The following is an 18,404-nucleotide window of genomic DNA, read 5'->3' on the forward strand; positions in this document are numbered from 1 at the left end:
AGCGGAAGTGTCGGACTGTAACTTCAAAATAATATATAAACAACGGCCAATCGACGCGATTTAAAGTGCGTTTACACAGTCGGTCCTGAAATATGAATAAATAATATAACTCATTATAAAAGCGTTCTGATATCCGTAAAGGCTTAACGACTCGTTGTTTAGTGGAAAACGTTGAATAAATTGTGTTTTTATACAACTTCCGGACAAAAGACTCGTTTTATGGTACCTTGATTAAAGCGGAAGCTCATGCGTTACCTTTCATAATAAAGATATTTTGTTACTTCCGGTGGGATCGTTAGATTTCGCAACATATCTAAGTTCAATTTGTGAATACAGTATTATCATTTTTAACTTCGGTAAACACCCAACTATTTCATAAACACAGCGTGGAAACATTAAGTAAATAAACAAATGGGAACATCTGGGGGTAAAGATAGTATTACAATTACTTTAAGCTAAAACATTTCTTTTTTTTTTAAACAAAGTATTTCCATTTGGGTTGATTTTCATTTCAATTAATTAAGTATTCCCATTCTATTCTATTCTATTCTTTCTATGTTGAAGTTGACTTCATGAAAGTAAAATGTGATACAGGGTCAGCAGTGCAGAATAGACTGGGAGGAAACGGGAGGAAACCCACACTCACAAAAGGAGAACATGGAAACTCCACATTATTATTATTATTATTATTATTATTACCGGACTTACTGGACTAAATACTATTTCAGACAATCGGTCACATATTTCACAATTTATAGACTAAAAATGCCTCCAAATAGAATATAATAGAATACATATAATAGAAAATGTTTTATTAATCTCAGAGGGGAATTATTTGTGGAGTTGCGCCACACAGATTAAATAGAATAGAAATGAAAATACCAATAAGACGATAAAATAAGATTAATATTATTAAATATTGACAATTTCAAGGTTTACTCTCGAGGGATATATTTCCTTCAAGATTTGTGTAAAATATCATATAATCCTGTTGTTTCAGACCTGCTGTGCTCTCGTATCATTGATTCTTACCAGAATGTCTTTCCAGGCAACAGTTTCTGCTGCTGTGCTGTTTCCCGTCCTGTAGGGGGCAGTAGTGACCTGCAGCCTCGTGCAGAATGAGGCTGGTGATTTGACGTGTGGAGAACGGCGTTAGAGGTCAAACATGCACTTTCTTCTGTGTGGAGTGAAGTTAGTTAGTAGTGAGTCACTCACTACTACAGCTCAGCTTCCTCCCACAAAGTGAATGAATGAATGAATGAATCCATCTGAAAACTCATTCCTGATCTTCCCTTTAGGTTTGAAACGTTTTCTCAGATTATCAGTATGAAAGCAGAATAAGAGCCGAAGCAAATGTTGACAATAAATCCTTTAATTCTTCTTTAAAAGCATCCAGATTCTAGAGCATCTTCCTCCACACACTGATGTGACTTCATTAACGTTACTTCATTTTTATTTTAAAGGCGACATATCATGCAAAATTCACTTTTTAATGGTTTTCCCTACAGTAATATGTGTCCCTTAAACTTTAAACTATGTCTTTGTTTTGTTGATAATGTTGATATTTTTTCCAAATAACTAACAATTACTGCAGAAAATGACAACAATCTCAACATAAAACTAATTTTAATGAAACTTTCTGGCGCAAAATACAGTGAAATGACCCAAAAACGTCTGTTGTAGCTGCTGCATTATGGGTGTTTTTACGAACTCACCCTGACAGAATGGCACCGATGTCTCGGCTCAGGTCTCAGCGTCGTGTTGTGTCCGCTACTCTTCAGAAGTGTGTTTAAATTTTTTATTTTTTTTTTAAATCAATGTTTTCTTTGAAATCTTTACAATTTGCTTGGCGGCCACATTGGAGCTTCTTGTTTAACAGCTCTGCCTTACGAGCTTATAAGACTTATAAGTCTTTTTTTTTTTTTTTTTTATCAGCAAACACACAAAGAAAACAGCAAACAATTTTTTATTTCTGTGAAATGTAGTTATATTTATCTAGAATGTTGCATGTATTAAATACTCAGATTGTATTAATGCTATGAATAAAATATAGCCTCAAATATTTAATAAACACATTTTAAATCATGACCTTATTGGTTACCAGACTTCAGTTGGGTGTGAGCGCTTCATCACAGTTGGAATGATCTGAACTTCTACATTCCGCGTCGACAAGCAATGACAGTAAATTGTCATTAGACTGACTCTGACTGAGAATTTCCTCTCAAACTTACTTCAGATTGTCGCGTTTCAGCAGGTGGTCTGGTTCCCTCACTGAGCTCTTACTGAATGAAAACACCACATGCCAGGCTTCTGTATCAACAGGAAATAAAACAATTTTTTTTATTGATCATTTGTGTATATGAAGTTATATAACAACAGTCAGAAAACTCCACAGAGTGAATCACTACACAAAGTGAAACAAAACTGTAAAACACCTCATCGAAAATGAAGGTATACACAGCAAAGAGAAGTGTCGGCGGCTCGCCGGCACCCGCGAGCGGCTTATGGCAGGAAAAAGTACACCCCGAACAGTTCTACGAGATTAAACACACACACACACACACACACACGCACACACAAAATACTCAAGCAGGCAGTTTGATATACACAAAGGCAACTAGGATCTTTCTACAGCATCAGATTCTAATACTTGTACACAGCTTGGTTTTGGAAAGGCTTTTCCTCGGAGAGAATCTGGAGTTTTCTTGTCACACAGAGAGCTCTGATCTGGACTTTTAGGGGACGGTCGCAGTAAAAGGAGCATTGTGCCGCGCTGCAGGTCATGGCTTTAACTTTGTACTTTTCTGCAAATTCAATGAGCTGCACGATGCTTCCTCCTACCGGATCTCCTGTTTGGTCGTTTATTTTCAGCTTGGTGATTGAATAATTCCTTAAGTACAGCCTTTCTGCGTTGAAATGCTCAGATCACATGTTGCTTTGTACTTTTTTTCTTTCTTCCATATAAATCTGAAGCTGTACTGGAATTCATGGATCTACACGCGAAAACAAAGAAAGGAGCACCGGTCTGTGGTGGGGGGGCCGAGGATGCTCATCAGACCAAAGGAATTCATAAGAAAAATATTAAGAAAATTACTATATATATCTATAATATTTTTTTTATTTGTTTTTACAACAAAAAGTGCAAAGTACATCTAATCTCACGGTTAAAGTAATCGACACCGACACAGTCCGTACTGTACATTCAGAGTTTTCATCTGGAATAGAAAAGGGGGGCAGGTCATAAATAAAAGGAAACCTGTGAATGATTTCATGATAGAAGCTGAAGAATTATCATCATGTCTCATTATAGTTATTCTAGATATACATTTTATGACATGATTGTGTAAATATAATATATATATACACGGGGGGGGGGGGGGGTTATATGTAGAAGAATCTTGTTTGGTTTTCTGAACAAAGACTCCCTGAAACTTCTGATGCTGTGTGCAAGAAGAGTAAAAGGAACCTGCGAAAAGGGGTCAACAGAGGTCAACGGGTGTCAAGCTCCAACTCTATATAAGCTGAATCTACGTGTGCTGTGTCCTAACCATTTCACTGGAAAGGCGAAATATCTCTCCAGACCGGATTCATCCTCCTGCTTCTTCTTCTTCTTCTTCTTCTTCTGCTGTCCCTCAGGCAACACCGCCCACGTTAACACTATGGGATGAACATACAAGTATTGCACAGTGCTCAACAAAATGCTGTGAAGCGGCCCGCTCACGCTCGAGATTAAACGTTTTCTTTTTTCTTTTTTCCTTCTTCCTCATTTGTCCGACACCACACACACTCTCTCGATCTCGCTCTCTCTTTTTGCGTGTAGAAGGGAAAATGGCATTAAACGCTACGACATCACTACAGAACAAACTGGTTTCGCTAAGTACTGATAACCTACGTCTCTAAGCACACACGGCAGTCACAGTGATACACAAAGCAGTCCTCGGGGGACTCCTATGGAATGACAAGAAGCTTTTCTCATAATATCAACTACACAATAACATTGAAAACATTTAGAAACTCCTCCTGAAGCTAGCGTCGAGTATATGCAAGAGGTTCCTCCGAGATAAGAGACTTCATGGTTTTCGTGGATTCAAACGTTCCCAATTGGACCCGTAGTAAAGGACGTGATGGACTGATAGCCTACGCAGACCATTCACTTTTACGGTTGTTTCGTGCTTTCCTGGTGTCGTCCTGTGCCAGCAAGAAAACAAAACCCACGTAAACTGCTGTTGGCTGACAAGTGATTTGTCATCATTGCTTTCTTTAATTCAGGCTCATTTATGGTCCACGTGAAACAGAAGTCAACAATCGACCCTGATGGTGACGCCAGGAGGTCGCGTTTACGTTAATATAAAGGCGGAGGCCCAATCAGAGGCAGCGTTCCAGGTGGAGGCGGTGTGCGAGGCCGATAAACACCTCAAGGTGTCCCTCAGGGCAGGGCAGTCGCTGAAAAAGCTACTTTTTAAAAAAATGCTCTGTTTCTATGGAAACAGGGAAAACGCAACTTTTCTGAAACGCTGCTACTGCACAGGCGCACCACGGTTGTATTAACTAGTTGTTCTGCACATGCTCAGTAGATGGACAATAAGAACATTGTTTCCTCCGTCATGCCATGACTCTCAGTCCACATTCTCCTGGACTTGGTACTTTTATTTTGACAGTCACTGTAGTAACAATCCAACTTCGTCTGTTGGATTGTTCGTCTGGTCGTCTGTCCTCCAGAATGTCTGCTCTCCCATTGTCAGTGTTTATAGCATATTGTCGCCTGTGCCGTGTGTGTGGTTATTTCTGTTATCAACCAACAGCACCCTCTAGTGGCTCAACATGAAAACGTCGCCGTGTAAACACAAAAACCTTTCAGATACGAAAAAGTAAAAATTATTCACGGTCACTTGAAAGTTGTCGTGTAAACGGGGTCAAAGTCGCTCTTCGAGAACTTCGTCCTTCACTTCTAATCTCACCCTGCGGCCACGGCGAGCGTTGGTGTCCGAAGACTTCCAGGAGCGGCACAGAAAGACGGAACGGCCGCAGAATGATAGCGTATTTAACGTTGAGCATAAATGAGCCTTCAGGCCAACCAAGCTCCTCCCCTTCCTCCTCCAGGTGTCCTGGTATAAAAGCCAGCCAACAGTCGTCCAAATAAAAACAAATGGTTTCTAAAGAAGTCAATGAGCTAGTTCAAAGACATCCAGTGCAAAACAGCAGCCACAGAAAAGGGTAAAATTGGCAGTAAAACATGGCTAGCTCTATTGTCACTGTGAGAAGGCAACGCAAAGCAAGGACTGCGATTCAGGGCACCACTGCAGCCAAAGACATTGTTCCCGATAAACCAAAGCTACAACCACTAGTAAGTGGGAGTGTGCATGAGGAGAGGGGCTCTACAGAAAGTCGCCTCCCTGGAAATGGCAGTGTTTAGAAGCTCCTTTCACCTTCGCCAACGTTACGTTGGCCAAGAGTTTAAACTCTCCTTTTTTTTTCTTTTTTTAGTTTGTCCTCTCCTCTGATTGAAGGCAAGGGGATGGTGCCAGAAGAGCGTCCCCTGGTGTCAGTAGACCTCCCACCCTGTCCCGTAAAGATTGTAAAAAAAATCATGCAGTTTACTAAAAATAGTCAAGACGTTGAATTGCTCTAAAAAATAGTCCTCTTAAAACCAGAGCCGCAACTCCTATTTGTTTATTCATTATTTTTTTTTTTTTAGTTTTTTTTTGTTTAAAACTCCTTCTCAAGGATCGGACCCGGGCCTGAACGCGATAAACTTCCGACGACGACAAGGCTATTCAAAGTAAGCAGTTAACAAAATATCGAGTTTAAGGACACAATGGCTCCAGCTTGGTGCTTTTTAATCACGTGGGGTCAGGCTTTTTGGGGATTTTTTTTTGTCAGTAGGAGGCAAACTTTTCCATTTTCAAACATAGAAGTGAGCCTTTACTACGAGTACCTTGTTCCCTCCTAGGAATCTGGCAAATGTGAAGAAATGAAAGGCGAACTCGGTTTCGCAGTGACCACTGGATCTGAAAACGGTGCACATTAAGCTAAACGTACGTCGTCCGATTGACAAATAAGTAGAAAAAGTCATAAGAAATCATGTGCTTGTATAATATCCAGCAGCATAATTTTCCCACAGAACCATAGTAGTTAATGGCCTTGTATTTTGGAGTCTTTTGTATTCGGTCCTTTGCTTTACTTAAAGCCAGACATTGTCCTTTTCATTGTGAATATATTTCCTCTAGTGTCTTGCAGGATGTAATTCTTCTTTTTTTTTCCCCTCTGGAATGCAATAAGGTAATAAGGTAAAATTTTTAAATCCTGGGATATATAATATTGGCTTTCCTCTATATCTGCATTTACATAATTTAAAATAGAACATCTTATTAAAAACATCAAGATATACACAGATTAGGAAACAGGTAACAACATACAAACACATAAACTAGAAATCATTTTTGTCTGCATACTTATATATACAACCGTGGTACAATAAACTCTTTCAGTCATGCGCTATCTATACAGATCATATTGCTTAAAAGAAGGGGGCATTTGGTCGGGGTGGTTAAGGGCTCGGCTTGGAAATCAAGAACTGCTGAATCAAAGGGAATAAAAGCAAGAACTGATCGAAAAAAATAAAGCAGGATGTCTCAAGACATTTGAACAATCAGGGCTGTGTGAGAAATCAGGAAGGCTGAGAGGTGAAGAGTTAGGGGAGGTAAGAAGAAGTGGAGGGGGGGGGGGTTACATGGATGGAACCATATATCACTGAGGTATTTACACATACTGGCTAAAGAGTACTACAAGGCAGGTACAGAAAGGGGCCCTGCCTATTTCTTGGTGGAGAGCTGAGCGTCCACCTCCTCCTCGGGCTTCAGCACGTGCCACTGGGCGATGGGTCTCCTGGGGTTGGCCAGCATGTCGGACCAGTGGCGTAGCTCCGTTCCCGAGCTGTTCAGACCCACAAAGACCTTGCCGATGGCATCGTTCTTGCCAATCTTGTCATAGTCCAGAACAGTTATAACAACTTGCACTTTCTGCAGAAGGGGAAGGGTGACAGACAGAGCGAGAGAGAGAGAGAGAGAGAGAGAGAGAGACAGAGAGAGAGAGAGAGAGAGAGAGAGAGAGAGACATGAAGGTAAATCAAGGTGTCGTCAGCATACAGGTGGTCAGTCTATGATTTGGTCAACATCAATTTTAAAGAATTTATTATCGAGTTGAAATCACTTCTGGGATTTAGTCGTCTTCACTGGCCGACCACCAATGGCAGATAAGGTCAAGAATGAAAAAAAAAAAAGGTGAGTTCTTCTAAAATTCAATTACATAATAATATTTATAAAAGGTTTGTCAGATATCTGCAGGCTGCCTGTTCTAATGTGTCTTTTTCTGGGTTTTGGCATCTGCAAATATAACTTGTACAACACAACCAGATCATTTTGCACGTACATCCAGATTACAGTAAGAAATAGTCTGTCAGATGTTTTCTTTATTATTCTCAGCATCTTTTTTATCTACTGTCTGAGCAAAAAATGAAAGATGAGAATCAGAAAGGCCTGCAGGCGAGGACGCTGAGAAGGATTCGCCAGATTCAGAATGAAAACAAGGACTGATGGTTTTACTGAAGACTAATGGAAGAAGGACAAGTGTGAGTGTGGTAGCTGAGAGTCTTGTGGAAGCCTTTATAGGCGAGTGCTGAGCAGAATGAAAGGCATCTGCGTTATTTCTAGGAGCGGTACAGTCATGTGTGGAACGAGGTGCCGCTTCAGACGTTAATGTTGATGAACGGTAAGACACACCGGGCCAGACCTCGGCTATTCAGCGGCAGAATGTGTGATTACTCAGAGGTCCCAGACTGGACCTGGCTGTGTGTTTATCCAGAGGTGCGATGCAAAGAAGAGTGACCGGGCCGCCAGTCTCTGGCAGCGAATATGAATCAGTGCACAAAGCGGCCTGATTAAGTTTCGATCCGCCGCCACCTGCTTGAGCGGGGAGCCACTGTTGTAAAAGAGCATGCCTAATACACCATGTAATGAAATACTGAATACGGTTCCCAGGTGGCCGGTTGGGGTTAGTTGGTTTTTAAAGGGACAGTTCACCTTCAAATCACTCATTGAAACAAGGTTTACTTTGAAAGGTAATTAGTCGACCCTCCTGAGCTGCAGTATTTGTTTGTCCTTACCGCCACTGATTAAGCAACGCTAACAATGTCACGGACAATAATGCAAGGAACACAGCTGCATTGTGGTCAAATAAGCTCAATGTGTGACTCAAACATTACAGATTGTCATTGTTTTGCTATGTGGTATAGTCTAGTAATGATACTGTGACAGCTCCAGTCAATGTGGTTCAACAGAAGACGATAACGTCCTTTTATTCCAAATTGTAGATTACCATTAAGCCTTGTTTGCACGGAAACGTTTTAAAAACGATGTCATTAGCACGTTGGGCTACTAGTTGCTCGGGTGTGAAGTTTAGTCTGGAAAACACAATAATCAAATCGTCAAACCACGTGGCCATAAGTCCTTCTTTATGTCCATATTTGCTCACAAAGCTAATTAGCATAATGTTTTTTCATATACTTGAGAAATTAGATTCTAATTGTGATATTTTAATCAGGGGAAGTGAACTGGTGTTAACAAAGTATTATAAACAGAACTCATAGTTTGGGTGGTTTTTTTTTAAAGAAAACTGCACTTTTATTTTTGGATTATTTCTTCATAGGAGTACTTTAGCTGATAATTAAGTAGAAATTCAAGCAAAAATTCAATTTGAATACAAACATTAATTACTCTTTCCACCTCTGAGATATTTAAGCATCTTTTCAGTCGTGTAATCCATGAGTTGAAGAAATGACTTTTTCAGGACGACTTCAAGTTAAATTAGCTCTGAAAGCTCAGCTGAAATTGGAGTTGAAGTTCTGTCAGTGAAAAATAAAGTCAGCGGTGTCAGAGGAACCTCACAGCTAATTGTGTGCATGCTGTGGAAGAGCAATTACACAAACAGTTTGGAATTCCCACGCAATCTCTGAGACAATTAAAATCTTTTCCGTTCGTTAAGAAAAAAGGTCCGAAGGTCAAGTTTAACTCCAATCCAACTCTTCAGCTTCAGCTAACAAGAGCAGTTCACGTGAAGCTTTCCATACGCAGCCTGTATGATGTGTGCTGGATGTTAAACGGAGGAGAAAATGAGGTTTCGGGGAAATCGATTAAAGAATTTAACTGCATTAACTAAAAGTGCAGCGGGAGACGAAACGTGTGATGAAATCCAATGCGTTAAAGTCATAAGTTCATAAAGACAAAGAGATTCAAGCTGGTTGCTAATTAGACACTTAGAACAACCTCTGAGCTCCTCGGTGATTGACACAGTTAAATTAAAACGTTTAAGGCTGTTGTGGCTTCATCATTCCATGCTCAGAGTAGCTCATAGAACATAGACATGCTAGCAGTAGGGATGAACTGATTGGATCAGGGATGATGGTTTTTTTTTTTTTTAATTGATCAACAATGAATCGATCAGTTCAGCCGATATGCCATAAACACCCATGTAACCTCACTGTAGAAAAGTGAGAATAAAAGAGCCTTTTTAACCAAATTAAACAGTCTCACCTAAAAGTTCAGAGGCAGATAAAACAGCGGAGACAAAATGTGTGGTAGAAGTAAGTAAAACTCATTTGTAATCGACTGTATTCCTGTCGACGTCTGAGTAAAACGATTTAGTCTTGATTATCTTTGTTGATATTGTTAGTTTTGGCAGTAATTGTTTTATTTTGGGAAAAATATTGACATTTTCATCACATGTAGTCTGCGCCACAACAAAGAAAAACATTTTGGAAGAAACAAAGAAAAAACAACAAAGAAAAACGTTTCGGAAGACACAAAGAAAAAAGTTGAAGTCACTATTTTACTGGTCCGGCCCACCCAAGATGAAAGAGGGCCGTACGTGGCCCCTGAACTAAAATGAGTTTGACACCTCTGATCTAGATTTCAGCTCGAAGAGGAGGAAAATAGATGTAGTTTATTAGTTAGTGCCACTTGTGTTCCAGGTTGCATCAGATCAGCACTGCTTAGCTGAATCCGAGGTACTGAACCTTTCATTTGTGATCTCCAACAGGATTAATCAATTGAACTCAATTACTGCGTCTCTTGAAGAGCTAATCCTGTTTGAAGCTCCTCCTTTCTGGCTCAATGCATTTCCCTCGTGAAAATATTCATATTCTTTGACTTTGAATTAGAGATAAACACAGCCCGTACCGGAACAGTTCCTGTAAATAGTTGCTCGAATTGAGCTGAGTGATGATCTGCATGGCAATGATTGTCAGACATGCTCTAAATAACACCGAGGTACATTCTGCAGGCAATAACAAAGTGCAGAGAATCACATCCAGCCACCAATTGCCTTGTCAAATTGCAAAACCAAGGCTGATTTAAACTGAAGTGCCTTTGATTATACTGTTACGATGAAAAGCCTCTAAACTGATTATTTGGTAAATGAGCTCCCACTTATCAATTGCTTATATGCAGCCGAATGTTCGCCGTCGGCTTTTTATAGTACAATTTCTGCCGACAATGAAGCGCGTGGCTGCGCGGGGAAGAACATGAGCTTTGAGAAGGCTTTGTCGACGAATAAAAGCGTACCTGGATCTGTTCAAAGGGGACTTCAAAGCTAAAGGACTCATTGTAGTAAGGGTTGAGGGTGTTCTTCTTGATTGTCGTCTTCTTCTTCTTCAGCCTCTTGCCGTTTTGCATCAGGTGGATCTTCGCATATGGATCTAGGGACAAAGACAGGAAAACAAACTGGATTTAGGATTTGTAATCCAGATTCAAGGTTTAGTTCTGGCCTTCAGAGTCAGTAAAAATGAGTGAATGTTTGCTGCTCCTGCAAATCAAAAGTAATCTTATTTATTTCTTCTTTATTTAACCAGGCAGGTTGTCAGAGCCAGTTGTCATTTACACAAACAAAAATGTAGAAACAAATATATACAACAGTACCAACAGTAAAACAGTGTTACACAATGTTTAAAAAACGAAAGTTGTGTTTACGGGGATGATGATTTTCTGTCAGCTGGTGTCAGCTGATAAACAACACGTCATTCAACAACGCCAGATGATGTTTCTGAACAAGATGGAAGAACACCTTCAAAACTCAACAAAGGTACGTTTCAGAAACCGACCTGCCCGAAAAGACAAAGAAAAATACATCTGCCAACAAAAGTCCTTGGTCAGCTGAGGAAAGGACTCACAACAATAATGTTTACCCAGCAACGTTTCAATTGAATTGAATCGTTTTGGCGTTTTCATTACAGTAATTTTATGTGTTTACACGGCAATGTCTTGAAAATTATGCCAGCATGTGCAGAAGAACTCTGCAACTGTGGTGCACATGTGTGGTGCAGCGTTGTGTTTTCCGCCGTCTCCACGCTGACGGAGTCGGAGCCAGTTTAAAAAGTTGAGTTTTCAGCGGCTCCAGGCACCGTCATCATGTAAACGAGCTCCCAGGACGCTATGAAATGTTTCTATTTTCACTTGAAAACGCTGAACTGATTTGCAACTCCTATTAAAAGGCTGTATTCAGCGGTCATGAATCACATCGTGCACTCCACATTGAAACGAATAAACTCTTCCTGGTATATTGAACACACACCTATCCGAATCATTCCTCAGTGCATCTTGTTCGGAGACCAGCTTCCTGCATGTGGAAAGCTTCCATAGATCGCAGTGTCGCTTCCTGCTTGTGTTCATTCAGAATGGAAAAACAGCAGATCAGGCTCCAAAGCAGGTGACCTGGAACACAGCCGTCGCAGCGCTTTGTGTTTACATCGCTGGTTAACCTTCTCCACTCGAGAGCTTCATTGTCGTCTGTCCGAACGCGGCATCAAGAGCCCTGCGAGTGGCCTGCGCCGCCGTCCTCGCACACTCACCCTGCGGCAATCAGGTGGAGGGCGCATCTGAAGACTTCAAACCCGCCGTCCCTTTTCATTTACGACCCGCCGCCACTCGTCCTGATTTGTTTGCCTTCTTCACGTTTGTAATCAAACTGGAGGGTAAATGAGTTACATCTCGACTTGAGTTCAAGGGGGAGAAAAGGCAAAAGAAATGCTTGAGTTTTGTTTAACTTTGATGTGTTCACAGGGAACAGATGAACCGATTCGTTTACACGTGATCCTAATGAACTTTAAGCAGCCGAGGGATCTAATAACCTCCAGTGTAATTTACATGGTTACTGCAATTCAAAGAAAACCTGCTTCATTCACTTTTTCTCCTCATTAAAAACGTTCCTCTCCTGCAGTTGACTGCTTTGTGCTCATTTGATCAGTGACAGTTATCATAGTCATTTAGTCATAATACAGAAACATGGTGACAGCTGCACACGCTTGGGAAGAACTTGGAGTTCACTGTGTTGCTCATGGGCAGGACTCTGGTTCTATGTGACTCAATGAAGTGTCCCTGAACACCACGTACCGATGTTACACGAGCTGCAATGCATTTCACTAAATGCAATAGTTTTTTTATGCACAACAACAAATTAAAAAAGTTCAAGGATTCATTTTGATATTTTCAATAAAATATTAATAAAATACACGTTTCGTATTTTACTATTTACAAACATATTGATTAGCGCTGTGCAAGAATATATAGCAAGAACCAATTTACATGCCGACGTGACGACTGTAATCACGCTGCTAATTATTCTGATATTTGAATACAAGCTATAGGGAATAAATGAGGAAAAACACTTCATTTATCATTTAAGATAGCATGAACAACAAGCAACACTCAGAGATGCTAATGAAGCAGTCTGTGGATCGCATTACTCCAACACCCGAACCTCAGCCTCGCAATCTGAGTCATAATTAGCTGCTGGATTTGTCTCTGGATCCCAAACGCACAAAGTGTTTGTGACGCTTTCTGAGACGTCAGAGCTGCTGTGACGCCCAAAAAGACAACATGAATAATGGAGGGATTCTTGAAAAAACAAAAACACTGAACAAGCTTTAGCCTTTTAAGCTTTTATCCAATTGAAGGGGAGATGAGGACCCAGAGGCAGACCACATCCAGCACAGCTGAGTGTAGAACATACGGAGGCCGAGGGAGGAAGCAGACAAATAAATAGACCAGTGAAGAGGGAGAAGGCTCTTAATGGAGTGGTCGTCCATTATTCCTCTCAATGAAGCTCCTCCAGCCTCTGAATATTTTACACTGCACTTTCTACGAGTTACACAGCGAGTCTTTACACATGAGGCATTTGCATCATAATGAAAACAGAGTAATCAAGTTATTATAATAACTGAAAGGAAATAATAAAAAATTATTATGTGCAGAGGTTTCAAAAAAAAAAGAGAAAGAAAAATCATAAACAGGTACACATGCACCAAAACAGTGGTTTCCATACAAAATCAACCAACAGCGACCCCTAGTGGCCCCAAATGGAACCTAAATTGCTTTCAGTGTTTCTGCCATTTTATGTAAAGGGACCTTGTTTACAAATCGTTGCCGTGTCACCGCAAAACTTTTCAGAAACAAACACGCAAATTCGATGCGTTTTTTAACTTAATGTCTCAAGCTTCTTAATTGCTTTGATTCATTTCACTCAAACATCAACTGCACTCTCTCTTTCTTGTCTGGAATTTTCAATAATTCATTTGTAAAGTTAAGATTTCTGCCAATTCATTTTTTATAGACGTAACTGTCTGGGAACTTCCTTTTCCAATTTAATTTGTTTGGAGAGGGAATCATGGTGAAAAAAACCAGAGGGATGAAAGGTAAAAGCTTTCAAAATGCTTTTAAAACACATTTTGAGAACTGAATCCATGCTAGAGGTTTTGAAAACTGGAGAATCACAGTTATATAGTCTTAAGACTTATCATATATTTCAAATTGAAAACATGTAAATTGGTCTGCTTGTATCACCTATAGATCTCAACAGATATTAATAATAGTAGTAACAACAACAACAACAACAACAACAATAATAATAATAATAATAATAATAATAATAATACTAATAATGTATACAGCTCAGGGGGGGTGAAAAGTCCTTCATTTAAGTAATATAGTAAATATTTGCACTTTCACCACTGCAGTGGTATGAAACATAAGGCCCATGACCCTAACCAGCCTGCAAGAGGCTATAAAAGAAAACATGATATTTAAATGTTTAAATTCAAATTTAAATGCCACTATTTTACCATTCGAAAAGAACATTGAACATTGATATCTCTGATTAACGACAAATCTTACCGAGGAAGATTAGCACAAGTATTTGGCCTTTCTCGTCAGAAGAGGGAAAACAAGATGCAGCTTTTAATAAAGCCCAGAGAAAAGTCCAAACTGACACTCTCACCGCTGCGGGAGGGACGAGGATTAACAGTCAGCCTGTTGTAACGCTCTCTGTTATTGCACATGGCTTTATATTTTATTATAATGCTGCAGCGACCGCCTCCTTTATTGGTAACTGTGCCTGAGAAAACACAATGCAACAACAGCTGAATGGGATTATGCAAGATAACCCAACCTTATTCCAGAAAAAAAGAGAAAGAAAGCACCTGTGGCGCCACATCAGTGCTATCCAGATGCCCTTATCTTCCCAGCCAGCAGATGAGAGTTTGGCAATATTGAGTTTTGGGAGGCTCGCCGTACCTCATATCCGGCCCATTTTACCGTCTCATCACAGACGAATGTAATCTCTCCCATTTTACGGATGAATAGCTGCGCTGGCGATGTGAGAGGACTTCCTCTCACGTATGTGTTCCGCAACAGAGGCCCGTCTCCGCTCTCCTGAAGGTTACTCATCTGAGTCCTGGATCTGGGCCGCGGCTTTATGAAGCGGCGCCGTATCAGTGCTCCACGTTTTCCCTCTCGACCTGAAGGCTCGGACGCAGGTCTGTGTCCTCGCTTGATTCTTTTGGTGAGGATAGGGTCATTTAAAGACGAAGAAATAGCACATAAAACAGCCCAGAAAGATAGACAATTAGTTTTTTCCACAAATATTGCAGAGTCCATGGAGGGTGACTGCTGCGGGCTGCTAGCAGAGGGTTTGCCAAATGAACACCGATGCAAACAGGGCTAAATATAGCCCGGCTGTCATCTTAGCTTTCCTCACATCATTTTGGATTTGCCATGCTGGGTGCACCCAGAGGTGACTGTCGGTTCAGTTTTACACTCTCAGATCAGCTGTGAATCACTGACATCACACGCAAACACGAGTGTTTGCAGCAGGAGAAGTCCTTTCTGAGGTGCAGACCCATGAAAACCACCTCCATGAAATTTCACAAAAGGCTTTTCTGATGTGTTGCAGCCTTGTTTGCACAATGGAAATTTGAATCTGGCAGTAGTTGGGGAATATCCCGGGCCAGGCTGTGGGATACACTGTTCCCGTCTGGACTTCGGATGTGATTTCAAAGAGATGTGAAATTCAGGATGGCTTTTTGGTGCAATAGTGACAATGAAGAAGGTTGTGGAGTGAGAGAGGGATGATTGTGGGGTGAAAAAGCAATGTTTGCGGGTTCAGGGAGGGATACTTAAGGTAGCGAGAAAGTGAAATGTTTGCGGGGTGAGATAAAGGATTGATTAATGATTATGGGTTGTGGGGGTGGTTGTGGACTGAGGGAGGAATTGTGGTGCAAGATAAAGAATAATCATGGGCTTCGGGAAAGATATTTGTGGGTGAAGGAGGGATTGTTGTTGGATGAGAGGTGAAGGGAGGATGGTCATGGGGAGAGGGTGGGATATATGTTGGGGGGGCGGGGGGGGTGATTGTGGGGTGAGAGAGGGCCGGTCGTGAGGAGAAGGAGGGATAATTGTGTGTATAAAGAGGAGTGTTGTGGGGTTGGAGGAGTTGTTTGTTGGAGGGATGACTGTGAGTTTGGGAAAGTTAATTGTCGGATGTATTTTGGACGAGGGGGGGGGGATGGTTTTGTGCTTAACAAGGGATTCAGAACTTTTTTTTATTATTGTCTTTTTGTATGTCAAAACCCTCCGTGCCACAATTTCTTCCTTGTTTGAAAAGTACAATAAATAAAGTTTAATGAGGGATTAACTGAACTTAAAAGTAGAGAACTAATCAAAGGTGCTCTCCCTTGGTAAAACAATACACACTAGCAAAAAATAAATAAAAAATCACTTTAAAATACTTTTATATCCTCACTCTCGACGGCTGCATGTTATCCTAATGATGCCTCATGCCCCGAGCTTCACAGACGGAGAAAACCTCTCAGCCTGACCAGCCAGGGGAGAAAAACAAATAAACCCTCCAGCAGTGCAGGTTGATAGAGAGCCGGAGCGCCGGGTCGGGGCAGTGCGGCTTCATTACCGCCGACACGGCGCCGGTGCGCTTTGATAACCTCCCCCACTGTCGGCCATTACCTGGTTGTGTGTCGCCTCGCAGCCCTCTGGGACGCCTTCAGAGGCACAAAGAAGAGCGGGACAAAACACTTGCCCTGCCGCTGCCTCGGTCAGCCTGTGTGTCGCTCATACACACTCACTTCCAGACACTTAGCCTTTGTGTTTGTCACACATCAGAGTCTGAGTCACCTTTGACACGGATGAACGAGAAGAGGTTTGAACATCAAACAGGCGTCACTCTTTTACTCCATGTTACTGTTTTATTCAGGTGAATTAATAAACGTCCGTTCCATTGCTCGTCAACAGCAGGACTTTGTGGACTTGTTTACACCTTTTCAAGAGAAATTGGCAAATGTTCGCTGTGGAAGCTTTTGGATTTAGTGAAAGCTTTGGAAAATGAATTCCAGAGCACAACTCTTTCCCCAGTCTGTTTAATTATCTGGCGATTTAAATATGTACAACACCACTTATCTGCCTCCCGCCTGCTATTCGCCAAGGCTGCAGAGATAAACCAGGTTTCTGCTGCTGCCTCATTCAGGCCTGTTTGATATCATTTACCCAGAGACAGTGTAATCCAGTACCGGCTGATTATAAAATGCTGTTCATCACCTTATCTTAATCCACTTCTATCCAATGAAGGTAAAAACTTCCAGAATTTCTCAGAATACATTAAGTCTAAATACACCAGTTGTTTTCTGAACATTTCAACCTGACTTTTTGATTCAATCGACAGCGAAACGAGTTGTCAGAAATACCCCTACATGTTTCAGACACTGTTGCAGAAGACACTGAGGCCAGCGTGCAAAACTCTGCAGCTCCACATCACACCACCCACTGGATGTTTCCAATTTTTCCGATTCTGTTTGCTTGCAAGTCAACATAATGAACACCTATTGTAAATATACATTGTTAAGCCAGCTAAAGCGGGAGAGAGGAGTAACTTGTCTGTTAATGAGGCCGGGATTATTTTGAGACGACAGCTTAAAGAGCATGGGGCTCGGTGCATCACGGCAGTTAAGTAGTAGTGATCCAGGGATGCACCAGGAGTCAATGAGTCTTTTCAGGCTATCGGGTCTTATTTTGTGAGAAATGCAGCATGAAGGTATATCGAGGGATGTTGCTTGAGGAGCAAATCAAAAGAATTATTTCTGATTACACATTGGTTAATGATAATTCCCACATTTTCCTCTGCGAGCCATAATTAGGCATGGTAAACAGGATGACAATAGAGAAGAAGGCTGATCCCAGGCCATCAATTACTTGTCCTCCTCCTTAAGCTCTGACTGAGCCACCCTGTGGATGGAGGCTAATTATTGTTATTAGAGACCTGCCTATTATTTCATCCTTCTGCTGCACTTTTTAAATCGCCTCCTCGGAGCAGAAAAAGCACTCGGTGCAAACAAAAATCCTAACTTCAACCGCAGTTTGGAGGACATTCTGCTTGTGTATAATTAGAAACATGCACTGTGCCATTACTGTATGCTTACAATTCACCCAGAGACGCACAGATAACAGCGAACAGAAACATGCTCCAATTAAATGTGACATACGGGTGTGAGGTGGCAAACTGTCTGGCTGTCCTCGCCACGTCCTCTCACTGTCTCCAAGACACAAACCTGGACTTCAAAGTGAACAAATTCACTTTCTTTATCACTGAATGGTGTGGATGTGTGTGTGTGTGTGTGTCGCAGACAGTTTAAAACGCTGGCAATCCCACAATGCAAATGGGCACAGCTGAGAGCTGATGGCAGCATCAGAAAAAGGAAGAATCCAGGAGGTGTGTGTGGTTTTATATTGCAGTTAAATGGCTGCTCACACTGGCCTGATAGATGAAAGGGAGCTGTGAGCTTTTAATGTGCACCGTGTTACTGTAGCGCGGGTTGTTTAGGATTATGGGGAGAGACTGTGAGGCAGAGCGAGCGTGGACCCAGGTGTATGGTAATTGCAGCTGAAAGAGTTGAGGCGGGAGGGAAGTGCACTCTGGGGAATTTCAAACGAAAGAAAGTCAAAAGGCAGGGAGGGGAAGGGTTTGGCTAGCTGTGTGAGTTTGCATTAGTGTTTCTTGGTTTGAGCCAGAGTTGA

At 41.4% G+C, this 18,404-nt stretch overlaps 1 protein-coding gene across 1 annotated transcript in view; it reads right to left on the reverse strand.

The window, feature by feature from the left end:
- Positions 1-6,812: 6,812 nt before the first annotated feature.
- Positions 6,813-18,404, reverse strand: part of syt1a (synaptotagmin Ia) — a gene marked incomplete at both ends in the record, with an annotated part of 44,010 nt that continues 32,418 nt past the window's right edge. Inside the window, 2 exons of the mRNA XM_080517958.1 lie at positions 6,813-7,019; positions 10,617-10,750. Coding sequence (XP_080374084.1) covers positions 6,813-7,019; positions 10,617-10,750 — 341 coding nt within the window. The remainder of the gene's footprint in view (positions 7,020-10,616; positions 10,751-18,404) is intronic.

Source organism: Blennius ocellaris, assembly GCF_963422515.1.
Source record: "Blennius ocellaris genome assembly, chromosome: 22".
NCBI classification, from domain to species: domain Eukaryota; kingdom Metazoa; phylum Chordata; class Actinopteri; order Blenniiformes; family Blenniidae; genus Blennius; species Blennius ocellaris.